Genomic DNA, 12,417 nt, shown 5'->3' with positions numbered 1-12,417 from the left:
ACAGGGGCTGCAAGAGCGCACCAAACACGGAAAAACTTCGCACATGGAAACATGAATCACAATAAACCACACAATACGGAAAAAAACGACCAGACCATGCAACAAACCCACAACCGTAGCTTAGCCCATACGCAGCCGGTGTAACCGGAAACACAGTGCTCATTCAAAAATGAGGCACGGAAGGAAACATAAATTTTTTGTTTCGATATTGAACTACTAAAAACGCTATCCTACAATAGCATATTTAAAATGTTAAATCTTTTAAGACGATTTTAACAATTGTTGAATATTATTTGTTAAAATTTACCTTAATTACGCGAGATTTTGGAGTTGGCAAGCGGAGTGGCGGAGTCCGGTGCTGTCGGTACTCTGTCCGTGCTCTCCGTGCTAGGCCTACTGGCAGCGGTTATTTATTTCTTGCTGTGGTTGTGTTACAACCCACTAAGTCACAGGCGATTTTAAGTATGTCGCTAAATCCACAATACGACACAATCGGGAAAACTTTTATACAGCAGTACTATGCTATGTTCGATGATCCTGCCTTGCGACCAAATTTGGGGACGCTGTACAATGTAAGCTATCTTTGCTCTTACTTCTAGGCTAGGTATTTCAAATGAGAGATCTAATACCGTTTCAAGCTCGAGTAATGATTCTCAGTTCACCAGATGTTGTTTGGAAACTCGGCTGATTGCATAGTGATGAGTCTGTTAGCAATGTTGCACGTAGTGAACGCATTTCCGTGCGTGTTCCGTGCGTGTGGGTGGAGACCTGCTAGACCCGTTGACAAGGATCAACTAAAACAGGACTTTGCCTGCTCGTTCAGGTACGCTGAGACTGCAATTTGAGTTCTCGTCTTGCAGGAAGAAAAGTCACTGATGACGTTTGAAGGACAACAGATTTTCGGACGAACGAAAATACTAGAAAAAATACAGGTAAGTTGTACCGGTTATTTAGCGAGTGCGGCTACTTGATTCAATGCACCGTGAATTCTTTCTGTCTAAGTGACAGCTACGTAGATGTAAGCGCGTGACCAGCAGCCCCGAAACAGGAAGAAACGTGCATTGTTGTGACGTTTCTGATAATCGCACCTGTAATAGAAAATTTCATTTTTCTCCCGTGTCTGACTAGGGTCTGGGCTTTCAGAAGATATGCCACTCTGTTACTATCATCGACTGTCAGCCAATGTTCGACGGTGGTATCCTAATATCCGTCTTAGGCCAGCTCAAGGTGAGTTAAAATTTTTGCACATTTATTGGTTTTGTTTAGAAATATTACTGCAGACGTTTCAGTGGTCACAGTTGTCATACCCAGTAACTTTATGCTTATATAGAGCTGACATTCCCGATATGACCGTATTAACCTGGTGTATCATTTTCAAGTGTCTGGTAGTTGAACTAGGAGTCGAGATGTTAAGCATGAGCACATTTTTGCCCCAATGCCAAAGAAGTATGATTGTCATCTGTGCTGCTAGCTGTATGTGCATTAAACAAGAGATGTGTGGGAATTTGTGGATATATGGCCTTTTGCAACCATTTATGAGGTAGTTTCAGATAGAGTGGGCCCAAGTAATAGTGGCTGAAGCCAGTATGGCTTTTTTCTTTTTTGCAGACTGACGATGATCCAGCACATACATTTAACCAGGTGTTTGTGTTGAAGCCAATTGGGGACAGCTTTTATGTGGAGCACGATGTCTTCCGGCTAGCCCTGCACCACACGGCATGAGGACGACCAGTGGCAGTAACATGCGGTGTAGATCAGGGGACACCTGCTCTGCTGCCCGTATCGTTTCCGGTAGCTACGGCACAGATGGCTCAGGAGACAGCCCCAATTTGCTTTTGAAAGTTGTATGCGTGGTTTGTAATAAATGTACATTTCGCTCCTTTTTCACAGGCATCCCAAAATGTGACTTACTGCCTGAAATCTTATGTTTGAGAAGGTTCATGTGCTTACTATTTCCATGCTTCTCGATAGAATACTGTGGCACCATGTACTTTTCTGCTTTTCGAGACACATGGTGGTTGTTCATAGCAGTAACACACAAGTATGAATGCAGACTTGTGTGTCACTCATTGGACTTCAAATAATTTATAACTGTAAGAACACAGGCTTTTACTGTGCACGTCTAGTGTAGATGCACTTTCAATGTTAAGTCAGCATTTTAAATTGCACTTGTAGATCTAGGATAGATGTTGCATGGAAACTTCGGTGAATTGCTGAATGTGTTTTCATATTGGTCTAACAGTGCTAAAGCAGACAAGGACTAAATAAGGCACACACCAGTGCTGACTCAAGTTTATATTGAAAACACAATACAGGGAACAAACAGAAAAAAGTTTTTTTTAGTTGTGTGTGGTGGTACATGGTGGTATCAAAAAGGTTTGAGACTGGCTCTGTTCTGAAGAAAGTAATTTATTTGTGTGCATTGAAACACTGTCGCCCTTTAAATAGTTCCTTGCACAGCAATACAGCACTCCCAGCATCCCTGCCACATTGCGAATGTCCTGAATGTCTTCTTTCCGGAAGGTAGTCATGCCAGATTGGTGACTTTTCAACTGAGTTTACTTTGGCAAGAGATTGAAATAAGTGGCAGCCAAGTGTGACAAGCAGGGTAGAAATCATGTTTTCGATAAGAAGCTCGCGTGTGCTGAGTGACTTGTAATAGGGTGCCTTGTGATCGTGCAGCATCCTGCTCCAGACAGCCTCCCTCAGATGCCCTACACCTTTGCAGGAAAGCTCGCTGTTCATAATCTGGCCATTTTGGATGAATTCCTAATGCACAGTGCCATGAATGTCGAAAAAAAGCTACATGCGTGCACTTTGTCGAGTTGTGAACATTTCTAAAGTTTTTTTTTTTTTTTTTTTGTCATAGATGCAGGTTTTTCCACTGCGACGAATATTGCTTCGTCTTAGAGTCATAACCGTACACCCAAGTTGCACCCCTAGTGACGACCTTTGTCATGAATGATGCGTAACTTGTGTTTGCTTCTACTTATTTCGCTCTTCCCAAAATTAAGAATCCAGCTCGACCATCTCCATTCTGACACAATTTAAATTGAGTTCAAATAGAAGGGTGTTCAACTCATTTCGGTAAAGAGCCTTCTAGGCATATTCTCAAATTTTCAGGAATGCTGGGAGGACTATTTACTGTGCAAGGGGATTATTTCGAAGGTTAGTATATTTGCACATAAATTAATTTCTTCAGTACAGAGCCAGTCTTGAAACTTTTTGGTACCACCTCATATATGTTTTTTCATCAATAAGCATAGCTGTGAATAAGCGCTCACATGCATACCTTATAGTCTTTGTCAGATTTAGCATTGTTCAATGTAGCTGTAGGAATTTCTTAGTAAACTGGCCTAATATTTCATCATTTGTGATTGAGGTCTAAAGCATGATTCAAGGCTATTGTTGGCAACCTTAAATATAGTGGTCTTTTTTATCTACTGTCAGTACTTTTTTTTTAAATCTTTGTTCATGCAATCATTTTCATCTATTGACCTACCAACACGGGGAATGACTGCAGGTCATTATTGTTGATGCCAAACAAAAACGAGAATATTAACCGTTGAAACCTACGTAGCATCTTCCTGTTGAAAAATTGTCTCCATTGCTCTTACTGTAGCACAGAACATTTGTTAGCTAAAACTAGCTCCTGTGGGTGTATTCAGCAATGTCTGGTGCAAATGTGGTTTATTTATTTATTTATACTGCAACCCCGAGTTGGGGTTTTAGCAGAGTGGAGTTACATTTGTTGGGTTTTGCAAATTTCCAAACAGCTGTAACAATAAAGGAAATACATGGGAAGGAAGTACATAACTTGGCAATGTAAACACAATGATTTACTAGAACCAAGCACATGAGCACATAATAAGGTTAGTGTGACATGCGAGACAAGTCACTGCTGTAGGTGTACAGTAAAAAGGTTTATGGATGGTTGTGAAACGACTTCATTAGTAAGTTTATTCCATTCAGTTATTGTCCTGAAAAAAAAAAAAGAATACTTAAAGTGTTATTTCGAGTGGAAAAAAGAGTTGTGGTCAAGGCATGTCTCTGCCCTGTGGCATATCCTGTAGAAAAAGTATCTGCGATATGTCTACTTTATAATAACCTTTAACTAACTGAAACAAAAATTTCAATCTCAAAATGCGATTTCTTTGCGTTAGCGTTGGGAGGTTGGCTTTTGCTAATAATTATGTGATCGAAGTTCGCCCAAAGCTGTTATAAATAAATCTCGCCACTCTCTTTTGCATTTTTATTTTTCAATTTGGTTAACATGTTTGAGTGTACAGGTACCAAATTATAGCTGTGTAACCTAACGTTGGCTGAACAATTCAATTGCCTTAAATGCAATAAGGCGAACAGCAGGAGTGGAAAGTTCGAGAGCTCATCTTAGATAAAAAGTTCGATGAGCTAATTACAGCATTTGCTTCATGCAGCTAAGGTCATGTGAAATCCATAGAGCAGTGCTCCACTTCCAGCAGAAAGACGTTACAAGCTGAATGAAGAGGATTACGCTTATGGGAAATTTTAATGAAAATGGTCTTTTCAAAATTAATAGACATTTGCCGTTTTATCACACCAATGAACGACCCTTTGAAGTGCTTCATTCAAATGAATTTGATCTTGCTGGCTTTCGATTTCAGAGTAAAGGATGCAGTCATCTGTATATAACTCTACTTTTACAGGTGTTTCTTGTATTATATCATTTATAAATAAAAGAAACAAAAGGGGCCCGAGCACAGAGCGCTGAGGGACACCAGAGTCGACTGGTACTGTGTGAGAACAGTGATCATTAAAGGAAACCTACTGTTTTCGATTAGAGAAAGAAGCAGAAATCCAATTTGCAAGCTGAGAGTTTTTAGACATATCTAATTTAAAGAGTAGTTTATTGTGAGAGACTTTATAAAAAGCTTTAGCGAAATCCATAAAAATTGCATCAATCTATTTTCCAGAATTTATAGCTTGAGAAAAATCATGTATGGTAATTATTGAATGCAAGTAGAAAACTCTTTTGAATCCATGTTGAGAACTTGACAAAACATTACACTTATCTAAAAATTACGAAATATGCTTATGTATTATATGTTCAAGAATTTTACATGAAGTGGAAATTAGAGATTGGGTGATAATTAGTAATGTAATGTGTGCTTCTACTCTTGTGAAGGGGCTTTTCTCTGCCAGTTACCCAGTCATATGGAACTCGGCTCTCGTTCAAAGATTTAGAGAATAGAATTGTCAGATACTTTGAAATCCACTCTGCATAATGTTTTAGGAACTCGTTTGGTATTCCATCCGGCCCAGGAGATTTTTTTTACATCAAGTTGCAAAAGTAATTTAAAAAAACCACTGCTCACTAATCGTAATGTTGGATATAGGTGGGCACGACACATCAAAATGCTCAAGGACTCTGTTATCCTTAGTGAATACCGATTTAAAATGAGCATTGAGAGCATTATAAATAACGAAACAGTAGCTAGTTTCTACACCGTTAATTTCAAAAACATCACTGGTCGCAGTATTTGGAGAAATCAGACTCCAGAACCTCTCAGGATACAACGATATGAAGTTTGGAACCTGCTCCCCGAGATAGCATTCCTTGTCAGCCGATACATTTGTCTTGACTTGAGAAGAAAGTTTCGTTATTCGCTGCTGGAGAGCACCTACGTCATTAAAATTGAGTACTTTATTTTTTAACCGTTTTAGTCGTCTTTGCAACTGCCACGTCTCCAGAGAAATCCAGGGGTTCTTTCAATTTCTTTACAATATGTGGAACAAATCTTTCAATGCACTGACTTATGAGGACCTTACAACTATTGCATAAACCATAATTATCTGCAGTACTACTTGAAAAAGAATTGTATTCAAATGAAAGGAAGTCCAATATTCAAGTATTGCCTGCACGTGAAAAGTTAGAGACCCTGTTGAATTTTTATTTAAAACATCAGAAAGGGTTAGTTTCACAGCCTGATGATCAAATATTCCAAGGAGATCATCACAGCTAGCTTGAGCAACAACTGCCCCATTTATGAAAAAAAGATGTATTGTTGAACGAGAGTTTCCCTGAATTCTGGTGAATTTGTTGACAATTTGCAATAAGTCAAAAGAAAATGCGATATCGATCATTTATTCACCGATTTTGTCGTTAGGCTGTTTCAAAGAAAAAGAGGGCCAATTAATATGAGGCAACTTAAAATCTCCGGCCAAAATAATCTGATCTCCAGGCTTTACATGTGCAACAATATAGTTATTTGATTCATCAAGAACATCAGTGGAAGTGGTGTGTGGCCAATAAATAGCCCCGGTGACATACCTTGTCTTTCCATAATAAGCTTTGCAAAATATACCTTGAACGTTAAGTATGTCTGGCATTTTTAATATTTGTAGTGATTGTCTAAAAAGAATCTCCACTCCACCACCTCTACTACCACGGTCATTCCTGGGTAAGCATTGAGTATGCTATGTACAGTAGTGCGTTGCAGTCATGATTAGCGCTCACTTGCTTTTGAAGTCGCCCATTTTTGCATGAGTTGACCTGTACCTGCAAGCTGTCGTGTGCCACAGTTTCAACACTGCACAACCTGTTATAGCAGGTGCTATGTGAATTTTCGTTGTCAGTCTGCATTCACTCTCAAATTCCACACGAGTGAGTATTTGGCATCTGTTTGCACTTTTTGTTAAGTCAACACGTTGGGTTATATTTGTCTTTGTGGTTACAGCTTTTGGGTATTAAGGTGAATTTATTTAGTTGCTACAGCAAGCCCTTGAAACAAAATGTTGGTGAAGCACTTTTAGTGAAATGCTTTCATATATAAATGAATTTAGAGTTGGCACCTTGTTGTAGCAGTTGTAAACATTGTTATCCTGTCCTTTCTAATCAAATACCTTAGCATAGCTAATTCTTTCCTAGGTAACACTTGGAGTTGTGTAGCTGTACATCAAGTTGAAGCCCAATGCTGATGGCTGCATAGGCACATTGGACAGTTTTTTCGTTATGTGAACAGAATAAATGGATGGGGGATTGCAGATCTGGCTAACTTGGAATGTAAGGGTGATAGGCCAAATTTAACTTCTTTTTTCCCGTGTTGTTCATTGTGCTAGTGCTTTCTTGTTTCTTACGTCATGTTTACACACATTGATGTTGTAATTATCCATCACTCTCTACTGCGTCATTGGAGGAGAACAGAGTGGGAGTGTTTGCTGGCACTTTTAGAGTTACGACATGAGGCCTATCTCCCCAAGGTAAGCCAAAAATGCCAAGCTTGAAAACAAATGGCAATTATTGCCACATTGTATTGATACTGTGCATGTCACAGCAGTAATTGTATGGTGATGATGATGTGATAGTTTGAAAAGCAGCTTATATGGCCACTTGGTGAGCACCTAGTAGATTTGGGAAGTAAAAGCCAGTGAAAAAAAATTTTTTTCTCGCACATAGCAAAGCTGTTGGAAATTTCCAATGCTGCAACTGCATATGGAAATATAATAGGAAAGTAGGGAAGATGTTTTTCTGCTGTCCCTTTAATAACAAAACCACTAGGGCAGCCAGCACTCCTTTCAAGTGCACCTTTGCTGGGTCTACTCTTTATAACGAAGGAAATACTTGCTGCCGGTTCGCGGCACCATTTTCCCCATTTCTGTGGCATACGGGAGGCAGGTCCGGCCTCTCTCTAGCCTTACGAGAACTGGGCTGCCATTTGATGCTATTCCTTATTGCGCTTTGCCAGTGGTCAGAGCAACGCTCCCAGCGTTATCGGTGGGATCAGCCGGCCATGAACGGTAGATAAAAGAGTGGCACAAAATCGAGCGGAAGATATCGCTACAAAAATCGCGGCTCTGTTTCATGCGCTTGCACCGCGCTAAATGTAGGTCACAGAAACGTCGCGGCAGAAGAACGTTGCAGCTATGATTGTGGTCGGGAGCCATAGAGTTTGTCGGGAGCACTATCCCGCACCAGGCGCGCGCCCGGAAGCAGGTTCCGTGTATACCAGGGGCGTACCCAATAGATTGGTTTGGGAGGCTAAGCATATATGAGAACACTCTCTAAAATGTATCCCAGTCGGTTCACCAGAAAAATCCCCAACGCCGATAAGATCGTGGGTCCACACTTCCAAATATAAATGGCACCACTGACAACGGGGACGTGACGCTCTTCTGAGAGGCACTCTTCACCAGGAAAGCGCCGAGCGCCGTTAAGGTCGTCGAAGGCAGCGTTCCCGCCTGCTTTCACGTCAAAATCGGGAAGTGAGCCCGCGCCAGCAAGTACTTACGCGCCTTTGCACGCGGCTCCAGATTGATGTGCACGTTGCTGGTCAGCTGCAAAGGATACGCAGCCAGATGAAGTCATCGAGTCCATTAACACTTGCTTCAATGATGTCGCTGCATGTCATTCTACCACTGCCATTTCGCCTACGTCTAGTAAGAGGGCGTGCCACAACGAAGATCAGGTGGAGTTCGTTGGCGGTGTACGTATCCGGAAAACGGCGGCAGAGGTGAACTGCCGCTATACCCGCCTTCTGTGTGTGGTGAAGCTGGTGAAAATTGGAGCTAACGGCCGTGACTGCTGCACTTCTTTTGGGTGGTGCTTTGCTTGAGCACTTTGTTGATGCAGGATACATGAACTAAAATGATTTCAGAGCTGCAATCGAAGTTGGGTGTAAGGCATCCTGGCAGCAAGAAGGTAAGAGACAGAAAAGTGGTCAGTGTGTGTGTCGCAGCGCGCGTCCTTGAGCCAACCACTGGTCATGGCCGAAAGGTCAACCGAGAACGCAAGGTGGCGCACCTTGGGGACGTTTTCTCCGACGGTTACTTTCGAGAATATCGCTCTCAGTGCGCGCTGGTTGGCTGGCTGAACAAAACCGCACGAATCGTACAGCACGACGTGTACTACGTCACACGAAAGTGATCGTCCGAGAATACGTCCCTTGCTTTCTCGGTGAATCACTTTCTGGGATTTTTTCACGTGACGTAGTGTCCAGGCGACAGCTCGCTGGAGCGACCTGTATGTATCCTGTGCGCTGGCTTAGTCAACAGAGCGCACTTAAATAGTTATTCCTGAAAGTGATCTACTGATTATGCGTTCTCAAGACCTAGGCCTGTCATGAACTCGGCTTCTTGCAGCACTACTGCGTTTGACTACATGCACCAGTCTGAAATAATACAACTGGTAGGTTTCCATGCTACAGCCATTCCACAGAAAATCAGCGATGCCATTGTACGAAAAATTCAGATAGGACTCATCTACGATGGCTATCCGAATATGCGAATAGCCGAAACGGGTCTTGTATGAGGCGTGTATTGCAGCCGGGGCTCCTCTCGCACTTCCTTCTGGACAAGCTACGCCACCTAGCGGCGCGCCCGGGAAGTCTGGACGTGGCTTCCAAGACTGTTGGGATGAGGTTTTCTTCAGGGATGCCCTTCAGTAGACCATCAAAAAAGATTTGCCACTTGACGCGCACGGCTGAATATTCCTCCTAATTGAAACTTAAAATGGGATGCCATAAAATTTACTTGTGATTCTTGGTCTCCATAGCATATGTTGTTGTAGACTGGCAGTGTGTCATGCTGAGCTTGATGCACATCATGTGCATGAATATTTTAGAGTCTATTAGTGCTTATGTAGAAAAGGTACAAAACCCTGTACTGGACCGGCTGTCACATACTCAAGCACTGAAAAAATATTAGTCACCATTCGTCAGCCTATACCAAGCTGACACAATATGCAGTTATTTGAGGGTTTATAATATGCTCTACTTGCATTTGTATTGACATTACAATCATTCTATATTTTAGCTTCCGTTGACAAATGTAGGAAATAAAGAAGGGGGAAAAATTGTGGTGCAGTGTGATAAAGTGTCGGGTTGCTGTGCTAAGGAACCCGTTTGATACCGGTGTCGCACACACAGTTCTGATCACGATTGGCACCGATCCGGATGAAGATTATCAACTGCGATTGGCTCTCCTGCACATTTTGTGCAAAGGAGCCAATCACGACTGAGAAATTCGATCCGGATCGGGCTTGACCGCGATTGAAAGTGCGCCGTGTGACACCCATATGATTTGGGGTCGATTCCGCCCAGCGTCAAATAAATTTTAGAGGATTTTTTTTTTTTAAGAGCATCGTGAATGAAGTTAGGCCCACATTTTTAGTGCACTACCTTTAGAATGCACACATTCTTGGTTAGATAGGCAGAAATAAAACTGTCTGACAATGCCAATAATGCTATCCACATTAGAAGAGCAGGTTGGCAACTGGTCCTGATTTACCTGTGCACGTCACTTCACGGATGGTCTCTGTGATGCAAATCAATCAGAAGTTGAAGAAAGCTACACCAGGAGTTACGGTTTAGACCATGGAGCCTATAAGAGCTGGGACATTCATCCAGGCATGACGTCTGGAGATATTCAACTTCAGTGCCCTTGTAGTTGAGATCAACAGTGAACCGAATGAATGGAGTGGAAATGAAACATAACATGGTATTACTTCACCGCATTATTAATCCCGCCAAAACACACACCTTTGTGTACATGCAAGCACACCAGAAACTTTTGAAATAAACCTTTTGTGCATGTACACATGCACACACAAAATGCACCTCTATTGTACCTCACCAGCATGTTACATGATGCACAGTATTGTCTAAAAATTTTACTGTACTAAGCAATTATGACCTAGGTATTGTTATATCCCTGTAACATCATGGTTCCTTGCAAGATCATGGTTCAGTGTAACATCACGATTGCTTTATCACGGCTACTTGTAACATTTATTGTCATCATGCTGCCATTGTCACAGTGTCATTGTCACGCTGCCATCATTGCATTGTTGTCACATTGTCTTCATCATGCTGCTGTCATCACACCGTCGTTATTCCATTGCTGTCAGGCCATCTTCGTCATGTTGCTGCCGTCACACTGTCATCATTTCTGTTGCAATCATGTCATCGTCACCATTCTTGTTACACACATGCTCGCATCGCACAACTGGACATCTCAGCAGTTTCACCATAAAGCTATTGCCTGACTTGGACCATCATCCCTTGATGGTTTCCGTTTTGCTTTAACTGTGCTAAGTAAGCAATTATGATCTTGGTATCGGGATATCCCTGAATGTCATGGTTTCTTGTAGCATCACGACTGCTTGTAACAGTCCAGTTAGTTTTAATATCACAGCACCTTGAAAGCCTCAGAAATGAAAACTTAGGATGAATTTGCCCACTTGCAGGGTCACAATGTGACAACAGTGCACAATCATATCATAAGAAGCCAACAAACAAGGACACAAGGACAACAAAGGGGAATTACTTGTACTTACTAACTGAATTAAAGAAATGATAAATTAATGGAAATCAAAGTGGATGAAAAAACAACTGGCCGCAGGTGGGATATGAACCCACATCCCTATGGTGTCCTTGTTTGTCGGCTTCTAATACGATTAACAAAAGTCGGGCCCCATGGTTCTCTTTCTTCTCGTACAGTGCACAATAGCATTCAAGTGAAAACCAATCTTGAGCATTGCTAATGTAAAACATGGTTATAATTTTTTTGAGATATTAAGGGTGCATGTAAATGCAGATTGTCACATTGGTAGTTGCTTCCAACAAAACTTTTAAGAACATTTCAATTCATCTCAACAAGAAACCTCATAACTATAATAACCCAACTATTGTAGACCCTATAAAGATGTCCACAAATCGGATTTCTAAACATTAAGTACTGTGCACCTGCATTTAGCTTACCTTACACGATTTACATAAGCACCTTTACAACCAGCACAGAATGATTGTCCTGCAGTGAAAAAAAAGTGAAAAGAACCTAATTTAAAATTATTCATGCTCCAATTCCTATCTTGATAAACTAGTTTGTAGTTACATATTCTATTCAAAGTTTTAACAAGTGCATCTTCTCCACAAAGTCCATGTGGTCATTCAGTAAACAAATATTAAAAAAAAAGTTAGCTAGGCAGTGCTTTGGTTTAATGTTTGTATGGCTTTTGCAGACATTGAAGTTTCCTTAAGCTCCTTTCGTCAATTAGTCTTTGCTTCAGTTGCTGAGTACTTTTGTTCAATACTAAATGTTTTCACATATTCGCTTACCAGTACAGAGGGACACAGGCTAAATGGCCATTGTTAAGCATTTATTCTGATGTGAATGATCTTTGTACTCCTGTGTATACCAGTGCCATATGCTACCACAGTTACCAAGCTGCCATTATCACCTTGGTAATAAAGGCAGGCAATAGAAACAAACTGGTCAATCCAGTAGTTATCCTGCTCACTCTTGTGGCCTGAAGTACTAACAGGTGTCGCAGCAATTCTGAGGTACTATCATGCTCAATATGCATTGCAACATGGGCATACACCCACCAATTCTTTCAATAATAAAAATTACAAGTGCCATTTTTCTTCAAAACAGGGTGCT

General features: G+C 41.3%; 1 protein-coding gene across 1 annotated transcript; it reads left to right on the top strand.

Moving 5' to 3' along the window:
- The first annotated feature begins 326 nt into the window (after nucleotides 1-326).
- On the top strand, nucleotides 327-1,887 carry LOC142557991 (putative nuclear transport factor 2). Its single transcript, XM_075670165.1, has 4 exons — nucleotides 327-572; nucleotides 861-932; nucleotides 1,129-1,227; nucleotides 1,609-1,887. The coding sequence occupies exons 1-4, from the start codon at nucleotides 465-467 to the stop codon at nucleotides 1,720-1,722; spliced, it is 393 nt and encodes a 130-aa protein (XP_075526280.1). The 5' UTR covers nucleotides 327-464; the 3' UTR covers nucleotides 1,723-1,887.
- The last annotated feature ends 10,530 nt before the right edge of the window (nucleotides 1,888-12,417 follow it).

Source organism: Dermacentor variabilis, chromosome 1 (assembly GCF_050947875.1).
Source record: "Dermacentor variabilis isolate Ectoservices chromosome 1, ASM5094787v1, whole genome shotgun sequence".
In the NCBI taxonomy this organism is placed as follows: domain Eukaryota; kingdom Metazoa; phylum Arthropoda; class Arachnida; order Ixodida; family Ixodidae; genus Dermacentor; species Dermacentor variabilis.
This window is presented reverse-complemented; position numbering and strand designations above follow the sequence as displayed.

Bases quoted from the DNA above. Each gene is read 5' to 3' on its own strand.
- LOC142557991 (XM_075670165.1), top strand. From the start codon at position 465: ATGTCGCTAAATCCACAATACGACACAATCGGGAAAACTTTTATACAG. The intron at 933-1,128 runs GTAAGTTGTACC...GTGTCTGACTAG, and splicing joins AAATACTAGAAAAAATACAG to GGTCTGGGCTTTCAGAAGAT. The intron at 1,228-1,608 runs GTGAGTTAAAAT...TCTTTTTTGCAG, and splicing joins CCGTCTTAGGCCAGCTCAAG to ACTGACGATGATCCAGCACA.